The sequence below is a fragment of the Anomaloglossus baeobatrachus genome, chromosome 11, assembly GCF_048569485.1.
Source record: "Anomaloglossus baeobatrachus isolate aAnoBae1 chromosome 11, aAnoBae1.hap1, whole genome shotgun sequence".
Taxonomy (NCBI): Eukaryota; Metazoa; Chordata; class Amphibia; order Anura; family Aromobatidae; genus Anomaloglossus; species Anomaloglossus baeobatrachus.
The window spans coordinates 101,208,083-101,229,525 of NC_134363.1; the positions used below are offsets into that span (position 1 = coordinate 101,208,083).

The 21,443-nt window shown below is 45.9% G+C and overlaps 1 protein-coding gene across 5 annotated transcripts in view; it reads left to right on the forward strand.

The window, feature by feature from the left end:
- LOC142257001 (germ cell-specific gene 1-like protein) overlaps nt 1-9,731 on the forward strand; it is a 275,387-nt gene extending 265,656 nt beyond the window's left edge. For all 5 annotated transcript variants that reach the window (XM_075329045.1, XM_075329049.1, XM_075329047.1 and 2 more), the window contains one exon: nt 9,122-9,731. In XM_075329045.1, the coding sequence (XP_075185160.1) occupies nt 9,122-9,452 (331 nt within the window). In that variant the 3' untranslated portion in view covers nt 9,453-9,731. The remainder of the gene's footprint in view (nt 1-9,121) is intronic.
- Nucleotides 9,732-21,443: the final 11,712 nt, after the last annotated feature.

Sequence of the window (21,443 nt, forward strand, 5' to 3'; positions counted from 1 at the left end):
CTACAGGAGAAGACACAGTATCATCAAAAGAAGTTACTTTGTCAACAAAAGCAGAAACAAAAGACACTCAAAAACACTCAGGAGCAAAATGCAGTGCATCCAGAAAGAAAAGAAGAGTGGTAGTTATGGGCGACTCACTACTAAGAGGCACGGAGGCAACTATCTGCAGGCCGGACATAACCGCACGAGAAGTATGCTGCCTACCGGGAGCAAAAATCAAGGATGTGGCCAACAGGATACCAACTATCCTCGGATCCAAGGACGAATACCCGTTCCTATTGATACATGTAGGAACAAACGACACGGCAAGAAATGATCTACCAACTATTTGTGAAGACTTTGAAATTCTGGGGAAGAAAATTAAGGAACGGAACGTACAGGTTGTTTTCTCATCAATCCTCCCAGTCGATGGCCATGGTGTCAGAAGATGGAATAGGATACTAGATTTGAACAACTGGCTACGACGGTGGTGCAGGCAGCAAGGATTTGGATTCTTGGACCATGGAGTGAATTACCTCTACGATGGGCTTCTCGCAAGAGACGGGATACACCTCACAAAACCTGGGAAACACACGTTCGCCAGAAGGCTTGCCACACTCATCAGGAGGGCTTTAAACTAGAAGAAGAGGGGATGGGAGAAAAAACAGCAGACAAGAACATGCAACAGAAGGACAAACTAATCAAGGATACTAGATGCCGTAAAGAGGACCCAAGACAGGGTAATCAGAAGGAAGCTAAGAAAAGGGGAGCAAAACTTCTTTCCTGCATGCTGACCAATGCAAGAAGCCTGACCAATAAGATGGAGGAACTGGAGCTGGTAATGTATGAGGAAAAATACGACATAGTAGGAATAACTGAGACATGGTTAGATGATAGTTATGACTGGGCGGCTAACCAGCAAGGATATGAATTGTTTAGGAGGGATCGTAAAAAAAGGAAAGGGGGTGGAGTCTGTCTATATGTAAAGTCCAGTTTAAAGCCCAGACTAAGAGAAGATATTCAAGAGGGAAATGAAGAGGTGGAGTCTCTATGGGTAGAGATACAAGGAGGGAAAACTAATAAAATCCTCATAGGGGTTTGTTATAAGCCACCAAATATAACAGAAACCACTGAAAATGTATTATTGAAACAAATAGACAAAGCAGCAAATCACAATGAGGTGATTATTATGGGGGACTTCAATTACCCCGATATAGACTGGGAAACTGAAACCTGCGTATCTCAGAAAGGAAACCGGTTTCTGTCAGTAACTAAGGATAATTATCTGTCCCAACTTGTGCCGGGCCCAACTAGAGGGGCAGCCCTTCTGGACTTAATTTTAAGCAACAGGCCAGATAGAATAACAGACGTACGAGTGGATGGGCACCTAGGGAATAGTGACCACAATATAATACAATTCCACTTGTCCTTTAGTAAGGTGCCTTGGAGGGGGGTTACAAAAACGCTGAATTTCAGGAAAGCAAAGTTTGATCAGCTTAGAGAAGACCTTCGCCAAATTGATTGGGACAATGTCCTCAAAAATGGGAGCACAGAAAATAAGTGGGAAATTTTTAAATCGGTATTAAACACCCACTGCGAGCTAGCCATACCATACAGAAATAAAAGGGCTAGGAACAGGAGAAAACCAATATGGCTAAATAAGGATGTAAAAGGGGCAATGAATAATAAGAAAAAGGCATTTAAAAAGCTAAAACAAGAAGGCAGCGAGGAAGCATTAAAAATATATAGAGAAAAAAATAAAATGTGTAAAAAACAAATATATTTAGCAAAAGTAGAAACTGAGAGACTCATTGCTAAGGAAAGCAAAGCAAATCCCAAACTATTCTTTAATTATATAAACAGAAAAAAGATTAAAATTGATGGTGTTGGCCCTTTAAAGAATAATGAGGGTAAAATCATAGAAAGCGATGTGGGAAAAGCAAATGTTTTAAATACTTTTTTCTCAACTGTGTTCACACAGGAAAAGCATATGCCAGGGGAAATGCAGAGTGATCATGTAAATGCCCCATTAAGTATGACCTGCCTAACCCAGGAAGAAGTGCAGAACCGACTTAGTAACATTAAAATTGACAAATCACCAGGCCCTGATGGCATTCACCCTCGGGTATTAAGGGAGTTAAGTAATGTGATAGACAGGCCTCTATTCCTTTTATTTAAAGACTCTATAGAAACTGGGTCTGTTCCACTGGATTGGCGGCTAGCAAATGTGGTACCAATATTCAAAAAAGGGTGCAAAAGGGAACCTGGAAACTATAGGCCGGTAAGCTTAACATCTGTTGTGGGTAAAATGTTTGAAGGGTTTTTAAGGGATACTATTATGGAATGTCTCAATGTTAATAACTGTTTAACTCCATATCAACATGGATTTATGAAGGATCGCTCCTGTCAAACTAACCTGATCAGCTTCTATGAGGATGTAAGCTCTCATATGGACCGAGGAGAATCATTGGATGTCATTTATCTCGACTTCGGTAAAGCATTTGACACTGTCCCACATAAAAGACTGCTAAGTAAAATGAGAAAGCTTGGGCTCGGGGAAAATGTGTGTAGATGGGTAGGTAGCTGGCTTAGTGGTAGAAAACAAAGAGTGGTTATTAATGGTGCATACTCAGATTGGGCCAGGGTTACTAGTGGGGTGCCACAGGGGTCTGTATTGGGCCCCCTACTATTTAATATATTTATTAATGATCTGGTGGATGGTTTACAGAGTAAAATATCAGTATTTGCAGATGATACAAAACTATGTAAGGTAGTTAACACAAAGGAGGACGGTTTGCAACTACAGATGGATTTGAGTAAATTGGAGAATTGGGCTGAAAAATGGCAAATGAGGTTTAACACAGATAAGTGTAAGGTTATGCACATGGGAAGGAGAAACAGATGCTACGATTACTTACTAAATGGGAAACTGCTGGGGAAATCAGACATGGAAAAAGACTTAGGCATCTTAGTGAATAAGAATCTAAATTGGAGTGCCCAGTGTCAGGCAGCAGCCACCAAAGCAAATAGGGTGATGGGATGCATTAGAAGAGGTCTGGGGGCACGAGATGAAAACATCATTCTCCCTCTGTACAAATCACTAGTCAGACCACACTTGGAGTATTGTGTGCAATTTTGGGCGCCGGTGCTGAAGAAAGACATTACTGAACTTGAAAGGGTTCAGCGGCGGGCTACTAAAATAATAAATGAAATGGGTGCATTACAATACACGGAAAGGTTATCAAAATTAGGTCTATTTACTCTAGAAAAGAGAAGACTTAGGGGAGACCTAATAAATATGTACAAATATATCAGAGGGCCATATAGAGATCTCTCCCATGATCTGTTTGTACCAAGGACTATGACAAGAACAAGGGGGCATTCTTTTCGATTGGAGGAAAGAAAATTCCTACATCAGCATAGAAGAGGGTTCTTCACGGTAAGAGCAGTGAGGCTCTGGAACTCTCTTCCTGAGGAAGTGGTGATGGCCAACTCACTGAATGAATTTAAGAGAGGAATGGATGCATTTCTTGTTAGCAAAAGTATAGAAGGTTATAAATAGCATAATCTTACAGGTAGATAGAAGAGCGACCTAGATTATTAGAGGAATGGAGGGGGCTGCAATACCAAGACAGGTTATTAAACTTGGGGTTAGTTAGTTAGGAAAAACAAAGGCTTAGGGGGATCTAATCACAATGTATAAATATATGAGGGGACAGTACAGAGACCTTTCCAAAGATCTCTTTACACCTAGGCCTGCGACTGGAACACGGGGGCATCCACTACGTCTTGAGGAAAGAATGTTTAATCATAATCACAGATGAGGATTCTTTACTGTACGAGCAGTGAGACTATGGAGCTCTCTGCCGTATGATGTTGTAATGAGGGATTCACTAGTAAAATTTAAGCAGAGCCTGAACGCATTTCTTGAAAAATATAATATTACCAGTTATGTATATTAGATTTTATGACAGGGTGTTGATCCAGGGAACTAGTCTGATTGCCGTATGTGGAGTCAGGAAGGATTTTTTTTCCCCATTGGAGCTTATTTGACACATTGGGGTTTTTTTGCCTTCCTCTGGATCAACATGTTAGGCTACGGGTTGAACTAGATGGACTTAGAGTCTCCCTTCAACCTTAAAAACTATGATGATGATGAACCAAGGTGGTTACCCGATATTTACCTTAGTTACCAGCCTCCGCAGCTCTCACACTGCCTGTGCTGCCGGCTCCGGCTCTCTGCACATGTAGCTGCTGTACACATCGGGTTAATTAACCCGATGTGTACTGTAGCTAGGAGAGCAAGGAGCCAGCGCTAAGCAGTGTGCGCAGCTCCCTGCTCTCTACACATGTAGCTGCATTACACATCGGGTTAATTAACCCGATGTGTACTGTAGCTAGGAGAGCAAAGCTAAGCGGTGTGCGCTGGTAACTAATGTAAACATCGGGTAACCATACCCGATGTTTACCTTAGTTACCAGTGTCCGCAGCTTCCAGACGCCGGCTCCGTGCAAGCGCAGCGTCGCTTGCACGTCGCTGCTGGCTGGGGGCTGGTCACTGGTTGCTGGTGAGATCTGCCTGTTTGACAGCTCACCAGCGACCATGTAGCGATGCAGCAGCGATCCTGACCAGGTCAGATCGCTGGTCGGATCGCTGCTGCATCGCTAAGTGTGAAGGTACCCTTAAGGGTACTTTACATGCTGCGACATCGCTAGTGATCTCGTTAGCGATGTCAAATTCTAGATCGCAAGTGCGATCTTTTGAGATCGCACATGCGTAAAATGACCTATGTGCGACCTCAAAAGATCGCACTTGCGCATGTAAAGTACCCTTTAGGCTGGTGTCACACTTGCGATTGCCTCGCGTGTATCTCGCGTGAGTCTCGCGGTGCATCACCCGGCACGGACTTACACTTTCCTCACAGGAGCGTCTCAGCTGCATAGAGATGCATGCAACCAACCTGCTCCTGTGAGTCCGTGCCGGGTGATGCACCGCAAGACTCGTGCGAAATACGCGCGAGGCAATCGCAAGTGTGACACCGGCCTTAATATAATCTCCTATGTGCATAGAAGATCATGTTATCGAAAGAACATCATTTAATTACATAGGATAATGTGTTGCCAAGAATCATGATTTTTAAGCTATCTCAATTTGTTAATTCGTTGGTTAATTAAGCAGGCTGATAATTGAGAAACAGGTATTCTTAGGAATGTTTGTTTCCGGATTATCATCCTGTCTAAATGGGAATTTAGGGTAAGTTCACACAGTGCGTTTTTCGCGGCGTTTTTGCGCTTTTTTCAGGTGCGTTTTTGCTCAGAAAACTGAATGACTTTGCTTCCCCAGCAAAGTCTATGAGTTTTCATTTTTGCTGTCTGCACACCGGGTTTCTTTAGCTGCGTTTTTGTGGTGCCCACAAAAACGCAGCATGTCAATTATTTTTGCGTTTTTCACTGCGTTTTCCACCCATTGAGTTCAATGAGATATTCAAAAACGCAAAGAAAACTGCAAATATAGCTGTGTTTTAGTGCGTTTCTATGACTAAAACGCAGCTATAAACGCAAGGAGTGGGTAGTAAAGTGACATGTACAGGAAGAGGATACCTTCTGTCAGTAAACACAGACGCGTGAATCCTCCCGGTACCGTCACCGCTGCGTCCACCTCCCGTCCTGTGCATGTCCGCTCCCGTGCGGCGCCATGGCCGGGAAGTGGAAGCAGCTGCGAAATCAAAAGTGAACAGTAGGGGAAAAAAAATCATACTCACCTTTCTGCAGACTCCCGACATGTCTGATCCCAGCTCCTCTCCCAGTACCGCCGCTCCAGCTGTGTGCAGTCTCCCCGGGCACATCTGCTGGATGCTGAACCTAGCGCTCATCACCTGATGCAGTCACCTGATGCATCAGCTGATCGTAAGTCTCGTGGTGACGCCGGCACCCGGCCGGTTTCACCTATCAGCTGATGCTGCTGTCAGGAGACTTCATCACTGATTACCGGCAGCTTCTGCAGCGATCAGACAGGATCAGACTCCCGGTCTGATCGCTCCAGGAGCTGCCAGTAATCAGCACATAAGTTTGTTTTTTTTTGTTTTTTTTTGCACTGATGCATCAGCTGATTGTATAAACGGCTTTTATACAATCAGCTGCTGTGTGATGTGATTCACATCCTAGAACCTGACACATCATCTGATCGCTTTGCCTTCCAGCAAACTGATCAGATGATATTGGATCCGGATTGGACGGAGAGGGACCCTTGACCCAGGATTACTGCGGAGGGGGGCTCTTTATTTCAATAAAGATGGAGTCACTAATTGTGTTGTGTTTTATTTCTAATAAAAATATTTTTCTGTGTTTTTTTTATCTTTACTAGAAATTCATGGTGGCCATGTCTAATTTTGGCGTGACACCATGAATTTCGGGTTTAGGGCCAGCTGATAATATACAGCTAGCCCTAAACCCATTATTACCCAGCAAGCCACCCGGCATCAGGGCAGCTGGAAGAGTTGATACAGCGCAAGAAGATGGCGCTTCTATGAAAGCGCCATTTTCTGGGGTGGCTGCGGGCTGCAATTTGCAGCGGGGGTGCCCAGAAAGCTTCCAATCCCCAGCTGCCTAGTTGTACCTGGCTGGACTCAAAAATTAGGCAAAGCCCACGTCATTTTTTTTTTTTTTTAATTATTTCATAAAATTCATGAAATAATTAAAAAAAAGGGCTTCCCTATATTTTTGGTTCCCAGCCGGGTACAAATAGGCAGCCGGGGGTTGGGGGCAGCCCATACCTGCCTGCTGTACCCGGCTAGCATACAAAAATATGGCGAAGCCCATGTCATTTTTTTTTGTTTGGGGGGGCAAAGAAATCCTGCATACAGTCCTGGAAGGAGGATGCTGAGCCTTGTAGTTCGACAGCTGCTGTCTGCTCTCCTGCATACACTATTGGATGGAGGATGCTGAGCCTTGTAGTTCTGCAGCTGCTGTCTGCTCTCCTGCATCCACTATTGGATGGAGGATGCTAAGCCTTGTAGGTCTGCTCCCCCTGACTCTCCCTCCAGCATACAGTCCTGGTTGGAGCATGCTGATCTTTGTAGGTCTGCAGCTGTCTGCTCTCCTGCATACACTAGTGGAGAATGAAGAACATATGAAAGAAGGAAATTACATCAGACCTTTTTTTTTTTTTTCAACAATCTTTAAAGGCAATGTTCACTGATAAAAAAACGCAGCAAAACGCAGCCAAAAACAAACCAAAACGCGGTAAAACGCATGCGGTTTTTGCATGCGTTTTTTAAAGACGCCGCGTTTCTGTGCATTTTTAGCGCTAAAAAACACACAAAAACGCAGCGTCAAAAAAACGCAGTGTGTGCACATAGCCTTAAACTGACTGTATGCTAATGACATTCGGCTCAATCTCTGCTGCAAGCGTGATCTGATTCTCTCATATGCAAAAATTGGATCGTAGATGTCAAGAATAATTTTAATTTCTCAATCTTTTCTATTTTTGTGTTGGTGTAAATCAGACTGTTCTGATGACATCCGGGTGCAGGCCGATGTTTCACATACAGGCATAGACTTGTATAAAGTCTAAAAGAAATAGGTTTAACTGCACGCTTGGGTGGAAGGGTCACAATTACATGTAAGGCCCTGTGCGCACTTGCCGGTTTTTGCCGCGGATTTCCTGAGGTTTTGCTGCATGTTTCGCTGCAGAAAATGTTCATAACATTTCTGCAGTGAATCACCTGCAAAACCTATAGGAAAAAAAAATGCTGTGCGCCCTATGCGGATTTTGACAGCTGCATGTTTTGCTGCGGGATTCCCGCAGCAAAAACAATTGCATGTCACTTATTTTCCGCACATCGCTGCGGCATTTCACTCCATTGACTGCAATGTAATCGTGAAATCCCACAGGGAATAACGCAGGCAGCAAATTCTGTGCGGTTCATTGCGTTATTCCCTCCAGTATTTTGCGGTTTACCTGCGGTATTGTTCATCGCTGCCCTGCGGTTTGCAGAGAAGTGATGTCATTATGACAGGAAGAGGAAGCGGAGCAGAGAGTAAACACACACATCACAGACACAGACATAGAATACACACATCACACTCACACACAGACATATAGAATACACATAGAAATCAAACGGAAATATAGGAAAAAAACCGTGGGCTCCGCCGTATTTTTACCATCATCTGAGGTAAGCACACAGCGGTGGCCCGGTATTCTCAGGCTGGGGAGGGCGAGGGACATGGTTAATACCCCCCCTCCCGCAGCCGAGAATATCAGCCCGCAGCTGCCCCGGGACTGTCGCTTCCATTATGCGGCAGTACCGAAGTGTCCCCGGCTTTTCCAGTTGCCGTGATGTGGTGGCAGACAGGGTAATAAGGAGTTAATGGCAGCGGATCGCCGCCACTAAGTCCAGGCTTGATCATGGCAGCGTCTATGAGACAGCTGACATGATCAACCCGTAAGTAAAGTGAATAAACACACACACCGAAAAATCCTTTATTTTAAATAAAACACAAATAAGCCACCTCATTCACCCTTTTATTAACCCCCCCCCGAAACACACAGCTCCGGCGTAATCCACGTCCTCCGATGCTTGCATCCAGCCGCGACTGACACTGACACACTGCTGAATGCAGCCTTGCAGTCAGACAGCATAGGTAACCACAGGGCATTTCCCACGGCCGGTAATGCGTGCAACACATTACCGCTCGGGAGAAATGCAGTGATCTGTCCTCTATCTATCTATCCCTCTATCTATCCCTCTATCTATTCTTCTATCTGTCTATGTATCTATCTATCTACTATCTATCTCAGAAGGAAATGATTTTTTTTTTCAATGTGCTTTATTGCATTGAATGCAATAAAACACATGTACCAAACCCACACGTGGCAAAACCGCGGCAAAACCGCGGCAATACCGCAATCAATACCACGGTAAAACCGCAGCAAACCGCATAAGGTTTTTGGGTGCGGTTTGACGCGTTTTTTACCGCGGATGTGGTAATCTTTCAGACCCTGCGGAATTTTCTTAAGAAAATTCCGTTTTCCAGTGCACACAGGGCCTAAGAGTGTATTCATTGCATGTGTCATTTCTTCAAGACTTACACAGTATATGTAACATTTTTTAATTATGATTTTCCCTTTTTCTTTCCAGCCTGGCCTGGCTATCCTTTACACTATGCATGTCAGCCTCTGTTCTCACACTCAACACTTACACTAAAACAATTCTGGAATTCAAGTACAGAAGAAGGATATTTGAAAAGAATGTGCGAGAATGCAACCCGTTCCTGGACTCTGAAATGGTGCGTTTTCTCTGGGAGAAGTATATTTTCTCTGTTAGTGGCTCCCTTGAAGACCCATTGAACTGGCACAAGGGAATTGGCAGCCCAGTATTTGTGGATATTGGCAGCATCACTGATCTACCAGGTGCAGCCAAAGAAGTTGAAAGAAGTATTGAGGTAGAGGATGATGGAGAACAATGTTGACCGAAATGCTAAATAGGGTTGCACATGACACACAAGCATAGCCTAATGTAACCTTTTACGCTTATCTGCCTCAGTGAATTACATAGATGTATTGTGATACTGATAAATATAAATTATTTTATTTAACATAAAAAGTGTACCGAAAAGAGGCATGTACTAGAAATGTCTCCATACCAGTAATTTTTCCAGATGAATATATATTATTGCAAGTTGATAGAATAACATTATCATCAATAACAGATATAGTTTAAGAGGTCATGTTGTAAAATACAAATAAAATCTTACCTTTGCATTTTAACATGGTGTTGTGTGACTTTATGTATTTAGATCACATTTTCCCACCAATAACTCCCAATAGTCTTTCTTTTGTTTACTAGATCTGCTTGTCTAGCTCATACAAAATGAGGAAACTGGTAAAATGGCATAGTCAAAATGATATAGTCAACTGTAGCATCAACAAAGCAATTTATTTTCAGTGTGAAGGTGGCAATCGCAGGCAAGGCAAACTTCTCGTTCACCCCCGCACCCCACAGGGGGTTGAGGTTCTGGATGGGTGCGTGGACTTGTGTGGCGCAGGTCATATCTTTTGCAGACTGCTCATCTCCGTTGCTTCTGGTGAACCAGGACCAATACGCAGTGAAGATAGTAACAGAGACCCACATTTTTTTTAAACAACATTCTATAACTGAACAGCTTGCTCAGTTCTTCCAGCACAACTTTACACATTAGACTGAGGGCACATAGCTTAAGCACAATTTCCTAAGTACCAGGCACCATTGGACACACATCCTTCTCCCTCTTCTCAACTGGTACTTTCGCTAACGTTTCCAGTCCGTCTATCTCATCCCAGCGTTGCACCACTGTACCGTACGCAAAAGTAATTCTAATCCACCCATAGTTCCATGTCATTACAGCAACAGAGACTAATGACACATTCGGATCTGATGACCAGGACTTCTTATTCATTTCACATACATTCCCGTTTCCACTGAGCTGTAAGCTACACCGGGCCTTGTGCTAAGCGTCCTTTTGAGGATCCTTATTAGAGGGAGTAAGTCTGTTCTTGGCCAGGGAAAAATGTTGACGCTGACCTTTCATGTGTCTGCCCAGTTTCATAGATCTCACTGTCTACCTAAGATTTCAGTTGATGTAGTTGCCATGAAGCACCAACTAAATGCAGTCTTGGTATACTATATGAATTGCACGTCCTTACTAGTCATGAGTCAAACCCTATCTCTCTTCTAACAGAAAACAGTCACTGTCAAGAGTGTGTCGCACTATGCTGAGACCTCGGGGGGAATCAGGGATAAGAAGATCTCAGCATTTGGTTGATTGCAGATCTGTTTTAAAATCCGCTAATTGTTTATCCTGAGTAGGAGCGTATTTAATTCCATTCAGTGCTAAAGGGTTTAAGGTCTTTTTTCTATCCTGCTGAGATTTTGACTTGTAGCTGTTAATCTCAGCTTCAGCCAAATCCTTCCACTGTATAAACTCACTCCTCACTCTCTCCTATGCCAGCTATAGCTCATTCTATAACTGACCACTTTGAGGGAGCCTGGCTCTGGAGAAGCTAAGGTGTTGTTTCTTTTTGTACCTGAGAAGCTTCCCGCTTGAGTAACTGTGGAGAACTATTTGTTGTGCCTTTCCCCTGTTTATCTTACCTTCCTCATGTTGTTTTATTGTAGTGGTAAGACTAGCATCTCTCTGGCCTTCACAATAGTCAGGGTGAGTTCAGGGCCAACGAGGGCCTAGGCACGAGATGGCACATGGGGGGGAAGGACCCATCTAGGGACATTAGGGAGTCCAGGGAACAGCCTCAGGTGAGTGTTAGGAGATGACCCCGCTCCACTCTCCCTACCACCAGGGCCGTTCGTTGTATTAATTCCCTAGTGTACGCATTGTGTTGCGTCACTCGCCGAGGGTCCTCTTGTCCCTGGCCTGATATTATAGCCAAGCCAGATTTTTACAGGATTCTAATATGGATCCAGTTGCGTCACTGGCACAACAGATGCAAAGTTTATCTCTGAAGTGATGGATCCGCGGTCAAAGTTTGCGCAGCGGCTGCAACAGATTGCGGGTCTGTTGGTCTCTGCTTGCAGCCAGACTTAACCAGAACCCAAGATAGCCCTCCCAGGCAAATGTTCTGTGGGGGGATACATTTGTGGTTTTCAGGCAAGCTTGGAAACTGTATTTCAAGCTTTTTCCTTGCTCCTCAGGGATTGAGGAACAGCGGGTGGGGGTTGTTGTGTCACTCCTGCAAGGGGATCCCCAGTCTTGAGCCTTCTTCCTTCCCACCAATTCTCTGTCCCTTCAGTTGGTACATGAGTTTTCTTTGGCCTTGGGATCTCATTTTTGATGACCCAGATCAAGTCTCCCTTGCAGAGTTCAAGCAACGTAGGCTTCGGCAGGGAGGTCAGTCAGCAGAGGAATTTTGTCCTCAGAAGCTATTTTTGCTTGTCTGAAAAGCTAAAAAATGCCCTGGCTATGTACAAAGTGCCTGAGTCTTTAGAGGCCACTATGGTTTTAGTCATCCAAATTGATAGACTCCTCAGGGATAGACCTGTGTTGACCCCTTTTTCAATAGCTCTCTCTGGGGGTGAAAAGTCTCCTGTGTTTCTGGATGAACACATGCAGTTCAAGGAGAGACTCTCCTTGGTCTCGGTTACCTGATGTTCACCGCAAGATAGGGGTTTCTTTCTTTTGTGGTCATTTAAGAAGGGTCCACAAGTTCTCAGTTGGGTTTAGGTAAGGTGAGGAAGGGTCCAGTTCATTATTCTTTCATCTTAAGGCCTTTACTGGCAAATAAGCAGTTGAGGCTTCAATGTATGTAATCATTGTCCTGCATAAAAATCATGGTTATCTTGTAAGATGGAGACTTTTTTCAGTACCCCTGCTTAGAAGAAAGTGTCTTCTAAAATCTGGCAGTAGGTTTGGAAATTGATTTTGAGCCCATCATGAACTGAAAAGGTCCAACCAGCTTATCTTTAATATTACAAACCTATAGCAGTATCCCACCTCCACCTTGCTGGCGTCTGAAACATAGAGGTCTGCGCCAGTTACTGCTCCAGCCACGGGCTCATCTATCTGGTCTTTCATGAGTCACTCTGATCTCATTAGACCAAAAAAACTCTTTTTAGATATTTCTTGGCCCATTGTTTACTGGACTGGTGGTTGGGTTTCAGCCTTCCTTACCTTGGCCGTGTCTCTGAGCACTGAACACCTTGTAGTTCTGGGCTTTCCAGGAAGGTTGCAGTTCTGGAATATGACAGAACTGGAAAACAATGGCTTCCTGGTTGCTTAACATTTTGATTCTTCTCAAATATTTCATTTTCAACACATTTCTTGTGATAATTTATACAAGATATATGTTCAACAAAACATTTGATGGTTCCGTAATCACACGAAAATATCTTAGCAATTTCAAGAGAGCTGCACTTGTAATAATTTATTACTTTTTGGCCCATTTGGCCTGTGGAAAACTAGTTGCCTAACAATTCTGAACACATTAATAAAAGGTATTGTATCCTTAGGTTGTACCTGCCCTCATTACACAAAAACACATCACCTGAAATGCTTCATCCAATAAGCATTCAAGTCTATGCAACTTACAATCATGGACTGCGATTTTGTTGCTTCATTTGACCTCACATCAGCAAAGCTGGTCTTACTCTTCTGGACTATTGACGGGCATCACTGTCTACATCATGATTGATTACCAGTGATGAACTGTAAACAGAACAGAGCGTAAGAGGAGAAGGTGCTTTGTCGACGTGACATCACCTGAAGCCACAAAACTGCCAACAAAAGCAGTCTGTGGCACCTCTGAGCTTACAGACATCAGGAGGGCAGGGCAGAAAAAGCAGGTAATTAGCAACTTAGCCCCATAGGGAAAATAAGCATAGTCGCGGATAACCCCTTAAAATGTTTTGCTAACTGTGGATAAATAGCAGAAGCTAAATAAAATTATTGGTAAAACAATTTACCATAGTTTTTGGACTATAAGCCGCACCAGACCATAAAACACCCCTAAGTTTTAGAGAAGGAAAATAGGGAAAAAAATCGAAGCAAAACATGTGTCATGACGCACTATTATGGAGGTAATGTCCCCTAATAAGTATTAATGTTCTCCATCCTGGGCCCCTTCTTGATATACAGTCCAGACCAAAAGTTTGGACACACCTTCTCATCTCTAGAACAACTATTAAGAGGAGACTTTGTGCAGCAGACCTTCATGGTAAAATAGCTGCTAGGAAACCACTGCTTAGGACAGGCAACAAGCAGAAGAGACTTGTTTGGGCTAAAGGAGACAAGGAATGGACATTAGACCAGTGGAAATCTGTGCTTTGGTCTGATGAGTCCAAATTTGAGATCTTTGGATCCAACCACCGTGTCTTTGTAGAAAAGGTGAACGGATGGACTCTACATGGCTGGTTCCCACCGTGAAGCATGGAGGAGGAGGTGTAATGGTGTGGGGGTGCTTTGCTGGTGACCCTGTTGGGGATTTATTCAAAACTGAAGGCATACTGAACCAGCATGCCTACCACAGCATCTAGGAGAGGCATGCTATTCCATCCGGTTTGCCTTTAGTTGGCACATCATTTATTTTTTAACAGGACAATGACCCCAAAAACACCTCCAGGCTGTGTAAGGGCTATTTGACTAAGAAGGAGAGTGATGGGGTGCTACGCCAGATGACCTGGTGTAATACTATTGTATGTTCTGAGGATTTCGATAGCGTTAGGGCAATGACAACCAGAGACGAGTTCTTGGTACAAATATGTTTATAACAGGTAACCACGATAGGTACACAACGGAACAAACACAGTAGAACAATAATACACGAAATACCTTCCCGAAACGGAGCGAAGGGAATTCCCGGGGCCACGCACCGGACTCCCCCAGGGAGACCACCAAGAGCGAACCCCTATACAGGGACTGTCTGGCAATCACCCCGGAAGGCCTAAATGCGCAGCAGCCGGGACACAAGGGGCAAGTGGTAAAGTCCAGAAGTGTCCGTACGGGATGCTAGTCCAGAGTGGTTACGAACCGGAAGGTACCGGGCAGAAGTGCTGACCGAAGATGGCAGACGGAGTCCGGGCACAGCTTGAAGAAAACGGGGTACGGTCCAGAGACGGTGTCGGTAGTCTTTCAGGAGGATCCAAAGGCAATCAAGAATTAGGAGCAGCAAAGCAGGAGCACACAGCAAGCAGTATACTCAGGCACTGGACTAGGCTTAGAGGCGGCCTTTTAAGCAGCTGGACAGGAAGTAGGGCAACAGAACAGTAAACTCCATCTTAACCGAGGGCAAGCTCTTTCAAAAGAGAACTGGAAATCCCGGAAACCTGACACCTGGTCTCCACAGTCACCAAACCTGAACCCAATCGAGAAGGTTTGGGGTGAGCTGGACCGCAGAGTGAAGGCAAAAGGGCCATCAAATGCTAAGCATCTCTGGGAACTCCTTCAAGACTGTTGAAAGACCATTTCCGGTGAATACCTCTTGAAGCTCATCAAGAGAATGCTAAGAGTGTGCAAAGTAGTAATGAAAGCAAAAGGTGGCTACTTTGAAGAACCTAGAATATAAGACAACTTTTTAGTTGTTTCACACTTTAAGTATTTCATTCCACATGTTTTAATTCATAGTTTTGATGCCTTCAATGTGAATCTACAATTTTCAGAGTCCTGAAAATAAAGAAAACTCTTTGAATGAGAAGGTGTGTCCAAACTTTTGGTCTGTACTATATATGTCCCCCATCCTGGTATATATGTAGCCCATTCTGTTATATCTTTCCCCATCCTGGTATATATGTCTTCCATCCTGGGTCCATCTTAGCATATGTGTCCCTCATTCTAGGCCTAGACTGGTGTTTATGTTTCCCATCTTGGTGTATATCTTCCCCGTACTGGTATATATGATCCCCATCCTGGTATATGTCCCCATCCTGGTATATATGTTCCCCATCCTATGTCCATCACTGTATTTATGTTTACCTTCCTGGAATATCTGTTCTCCATCCTGATACACAGTCAGGGCCAGAAATATTTGGACAGTGACACAAGTTTTGTTATTTTAGCTGTTTACAAAAACATGTTCAGAAATACAATTATATATATAATATGGGCTGAAAGTGCACACTCCCAGCTGCAATATGAGAGTTTTCACAACCAAATCGGAGAAAGGGTTTAGGAATCATAGCTCTGTAATGCAGGTCTTTTTCAAGGGACCAAAAGTAATTGGACAAGGGACTCTAAGGGCTGCAATTAACTCTGAAGGCATCTCCCTCGTTAACCTGTAATCAATGAAGTAGTTAAAAGGTCTGGGGTTGATTACAGGTGTGTGGTTTTGCATTTGGAAGCTGTTGCTGTGACCAGACAACATGCGGTCTAAGGAACTCTCAATTGAGGTGAAGCAGAACATCCTGAGGCTGAAAAAAAAGAAAAAATCCATCAGAGAGATAGCAGACATGCTTGGAGTAGCAAAATCAACAGTCGGGTACATTCTGAGAAAAAAGGAATTGACTGGTGAGCTTGGGAACTCAAAAAGGCCTGGGCGTCCACGGATGACAACAGTGGTGGATGATCGCCGCATACTTTCTTTGGTGAAGAAGAACCCGTTCACAACATCAACTGAAGTCCAGAACACTCTCAGTGAAGTAGGTGTATCTGTCTCTAAGTCAACAGTAAAGAGAAGACTCCATGAAAGTAAATACAAAGGGTTCACATCTAGATGCAAACCATTCATCAATTCCAAAAATAGACAGGCCAGAGTTAAATTTGCTGAAAAACACCTCATGAAGCCAGCTCAGTTCTGGAAAAGTATTCTATGGACAGATGAGACAAAGATCAACCTGTACCAGAATGATGGGAAGAAAAAAGTTTGGAGAATAAAGGGAACGGCACATGATCCAAGGCACACCACATCCTCTGTAAACCATGGTGGAGGCAACGTGATGGCATGGGCATGCATGGCTTTCAATGGCACTGGGTCACTTGTGTTTATTGATGACATAACAGCAGACAAGAGTAGCCGGATGAATTCTGAAGTGTACCGGGATATACTTTCAGCCCAGATTCAGCCAAATGCCGCAAAGTTGATCGGACGGCGCTTCATAGTACAGATGGACAATGACCCCAAGCATACAGCCAAAGCTACCCAGGAGTTCATGAGTGCAAAAAAGTGGAACATTCTGCAATGGCCAAGTCAATCACCAGATCTTAACCCAATTGAGCATGCATTTCACTTGCTCAAATCCAGAGTTAAGACGGAAAGACCCACAAACAAGCAAGACCTGAAGGCTGCGGCTGTAAAGGCCTGGCAAAGCATTAAGGAGGAAACCCAGCGTTTGGTGATGTCCATGGGTTCCAGACTTAAGGCAGTGATTGCCTCCAAAGGATTCGCAACAAAATATTGAAAATAAAAATATTTTGTTTGGGTTTGGTTTATTTGTCCAATTACTTTTGACCTCCTAAAATGTGGAGTGTTTGTAAAGAAATGTGTACAATTCCTACAATTTCTATCAGATATTTTTGTTCAAACCTTCAAATTAAACGTTACAATCTGCACTTGAATTCTGTTGTAGAAGTTTCATTTCAAATCCAATGTGGTGGCATGCAGAGCCCAACTCGCGAAAATTGTGTCACTGTCCAAATATTTCTGGACCTAACTGTACATGTTCCCCATTCTGGGCCCATCCTAATGTAATTGTCCTCCATCATGGGCCAATCCTGGTGTGGGTGTGTATGTATATATATGTATATATATGTATATATATATATATATATATATATATATATATATATATATATATATTATATCGTCTCCATCATGGGCTCATCCTGGTATACACGTGCAGCACCCAGGAGGAGGGGGTTTACCTTTATTCGTCGCAGGCCGGTGTGAAGATCTGGGGTGTCACGGTGGCCTGCCCAGCTTTGTGCCCCGAGGTGTACACCAATATGGAGGGAAGATGATGGGGGTAGTAGCAGTAGAAATGTCGTGACGCCACCTGTGGTATGTGGCCAGGGATTTAACCGCCGCTGCTGTCGCTGTCCTCCGGGGCGGATGGTAGTAGCAGCCAAATATGGTATTGCTCCCCACAGGTGGAGTGGGCCCCACGGAGGATGATGAGGGGAGTAGTGATGGCGATGGCCTTTAGCGCCGAGGCGCGGGGCGGTAGTGCCGGTAATATGAGTCCGAGTCAGATGCTGCGGTTCCAGGTGTCTTTACTCACTCTTTATGCCGCTCGCCCCAGGTAGCACTGATCACTCGCTTTGATGGGCTCCGTCGAACCCTTAATTCCTTTGGAGGTCAGTCCGGTGTGATGCTCGTTGGGCCCCTTCCTCCTAGCACCCTGTGTGTTGGATCCCTGTGGCTTAAAGCTACTTGGGGACCCCAGTCCGACTCGAGTAGTACTCTTGTCCCTATTTGCAGGTACCGCAGCTCTTCAATGGGGCCTGGTGCTGTCCAAGGCCCCAGATCCTCTCTAGCACTGTGTTTTCGGGCTCTTTGTGGCCAGGGAAGCTTGAAACCTCCCCGTCCCGGCAGATTCTGGGAAACCAACTTGAAGTATGATCTTCCCCAGGGTCCTGCACCCTGCGTGGCACCGGTTGTGAGGGAGCATTTAAGCTCACGCCTCAGCAACCGCAAGAACGACAACTCCTGTGTCCCACTGGAGCACCGGCAAGACACGTCTGCTCTTTCCTCTCCTACTGGAGAACTCTCTAACTATGGTGTTGGCTCCTGACTCCCCTTTCTGGCTGCCCCTCCCCTGGGTCCCTGTCGCTAGTGCTTGGTGCCCCCCATGTTTGAAGGCTACCTTAAGACCCTACCCTAGCCCAGTCCGCATTGGGGAGGGCAACCTGGTTGTGTATTTGAGTGTGTAAATGGTGAAACCGGTACCGACCTCCTCCAGATTCGGGTCAAGCACTACACCTTAAATCAGGTGCAGTACTCTGTGGTGACTGAAGCCTCAGGGGCGCCACATTCCCCCACAGCAAATGGCAGCAGTCCTGGGCTGCAACTAAACAAAGTCAGTACACCGCAATTTTTCAATATGCAATATAACAAATAACATTCTTCCCTTTATGGGAGGCACCATCAAAATGAACGTTACTAACAGGTTAATTCTGTACAGGTCAAAGTATCAAAGCAATATCAAAACATTTTCAAGTACTGATCATTAGCAGCATTCAATTTCAGAAACCATTATCATTATAAAACTAGTGCAAATATCAGTTATATAAAACATTCTTGTCAGCTATATAAAAGTTTTCATACATTACACATGTAAAGCCGTCCTTACTGTAACACGATGAGGAATGAAAGATACTGGAGTCCTTTTGTGCCATGGGTCAGTGCACCGCTCCCGGTTATCAGACATTCCTTAAAAGTAGGAAACTTACAAGCCACCCTAATTCTGATAGGGTGCACAACTGGTGCAACTATTTACAATTAGTTATGACCACCATCAGTTCTGTGGCCTGGCTGTCCATGTTAAACGCAAAATCAACCGCAAAAAATCAACCGGTATTTAGAAATTGAAAAATCAACCGTGCAAAGTTATTTGGGGCTGGGGGGTGCCTGGCCGGCCCGTCTCAGGCAGCTCTCTCCCAAAGTCTAGGTACAGATGACCCTTTTCCGGGTTTCCTTAGTGACTGGTGGGAAGCGGGGACTGGTTCTGGACGTACCTCTGGCAGGGATTCCGGCTCTGCAGCTACCTCCCATCGGCTCAGTTCCACATCCAGGGCATACACGCCCCGCTCTCCCATGTCGGGTGCAAGTCACCTCATCACCAGGGTACAGATTTCGTCTGCGGTGACCTTTGCGAAGGTAGGAAGCCACATCTCGGCGGAAAACGAATACTTCTTTGGCAAGCCCCCGCTCCGAAATGAAGCCCCACCCCCGCTCCAAGACAAATCGGGTGACCATTCCGACCAGCAGCGGGCCCCGGGCTGATGGATTGGCCTTCCGAAACCGCTGCTTTGCTGCCAGATTGCGGGTCTCTGTCTCCATAAGCTTTTCCTGGCGCAACTGCTCCTCCTTAGCTAGCTGGGATATGGTAGCACGGCACGCAGCCCACTCCTGATCCTCTTCACTGATGGGCGTGGGGAAAAGGGTCTCCAGCTCCACAAAGCAGTCTCCCCAAGTCATACCTGGAGAAGCACAATCCAGAGTATCCGCTTCTAGCACCAGGCCAAAGGCAGCCAAGTCACAATCTGCCCATTTCACAGCGGTCAGGTCTTTAGCTACCAGGTATCCAGCAGCCGGGTCCTCCACTGCTTAGGGGCTGGTAGCTGGGTCTTCCACTCCCAGGGGATCAGTAGCCAGGTCTCCAAAAATAAAGGGGACGGCGGTCAGATTGAGTGTTTCAGCAGCCGGGGGTCATGGGCAGCTTCGTGGGTCCTGGAAGATGTCGCCGATGGCAGGGGCAACTAGGCTCTCTGCAGACTCTGCTACAGGTTCTTCTTCCAAGGCCAACGGCTCCTGCTCTTCATGGGCCCTAATGGCTCCCATCGCTCCTATCGTGGACGCCTCCCATTTATGGATGGTATCCATCTGCACCCTCCTCTGCATTTCGCTTACTCGAGCCACCTCCGCCTCCATATCCTGAGTGCTCCAGAATAGAGGGCACACCGGTGTTGCCCCACGACGGCCAGGGTTTGCCATATCTGTGTGCCGCCCCCGTGCCAGCAGTCATCACTGCTCGGATCCGGGCCTTCTGTGGGTGGCTCGAGGGTCTCCGGACCCGGGGGTCTCACGGACACGCCGAATAAAAAGGGGGACGTAGATATACGGGCTAGGCCGTATTAGGTTTGTGACACCACCCACGGTGTGTGGTGAGGTGGGACACCACCGCTGCTGTTATGGGGCACCTGGGGGAGATGTAGTGGCAGCTGGATGTTAACTTCTCTGTGGGTAGGGATGGTCGCCCCAGAACCCAGTGTCTTTGTGCAGGGTATAGCGATGGCAAGGGCTGGCGCGCCCGGACGTGCAGGGGTTAATGTTTAGTTACAGTAAATGAACCACACAAGTGTTTTGGTCAACCAAGGTGCTGGTGGCCGGCCGCCGCGGCCGGTTGCATTCAGGTCCCCTACCCAGGCTGGTGGTCGCTGTCCTTTCCTCTGCACTTGCTTTGTTTATGGTGGACTGCCTGGTCTGGAACTCAGGAGTCCGCTCCCGGCTGGATGTGGGCTAAGGAGCCGTGCCCGCAGACGCTGGCCCGTGGCATCTATGGGCCCTGGCGGTGGCCTCATCCCTATCGGTGGGCTGTTGTCTTCTTTTAGGGACTTTAGGTGGGACAGGACCTATAATCCTGCCCTCAATCGGTTAATTAGCTAGGCCACTGGGTTTGGTCCTGGCTTCAGGGTCCGAGTACCCCCTCTGTGCTACGGTTTTCGGGTCGGTTCCCCGTGTCGGTACCAGCGGGCTACAACCCTGTCCTGGTCCTCCTCGGATCTGCCGAGCCGTCTTCCCGTCTCCTGCTGACGGAGACAACCATCTTCCACCTAGCCAAAGGCACCAGGGCTCCGACCCTGGCACCATTCAACTTGAACTTCCTCTGCTGGAGCTACACCTAGCTCCAGCCTACACTCCTCTCCACTTGAACTACCACTCAATCTAGGCTTGAACTTGAACTGTCTGTTTTCCCGCCCCGGGCTGTCTAGACTCCTGGGTAGGCGTGTCCAACCACCTGGTCCCACCCACTGGTGTGCCTATCTTTCCCTAAGGGGGTGACTAGGGTTTCAGGTCGGCTGGGTGTCACCTATCTGTGACTACCTGGTTTTGCCAGGGCGTCACATCTGACACCCCGCACCTCAAGTGGTCCTGGTACATCCTTCCCCTTTGCGCTCCAGGATCCGTCTCTCTTTACATTAGTTCTGTTTTTCCTTCCACACAATGGGGTGGGTCTCAACCTTCGCGCCACTTTCCTCATGTCAGTTTTGTTTCTTGCTTGTCCTTGCCTGGGAGGGGATGGGCCTTGTTTTTTTTTTGCA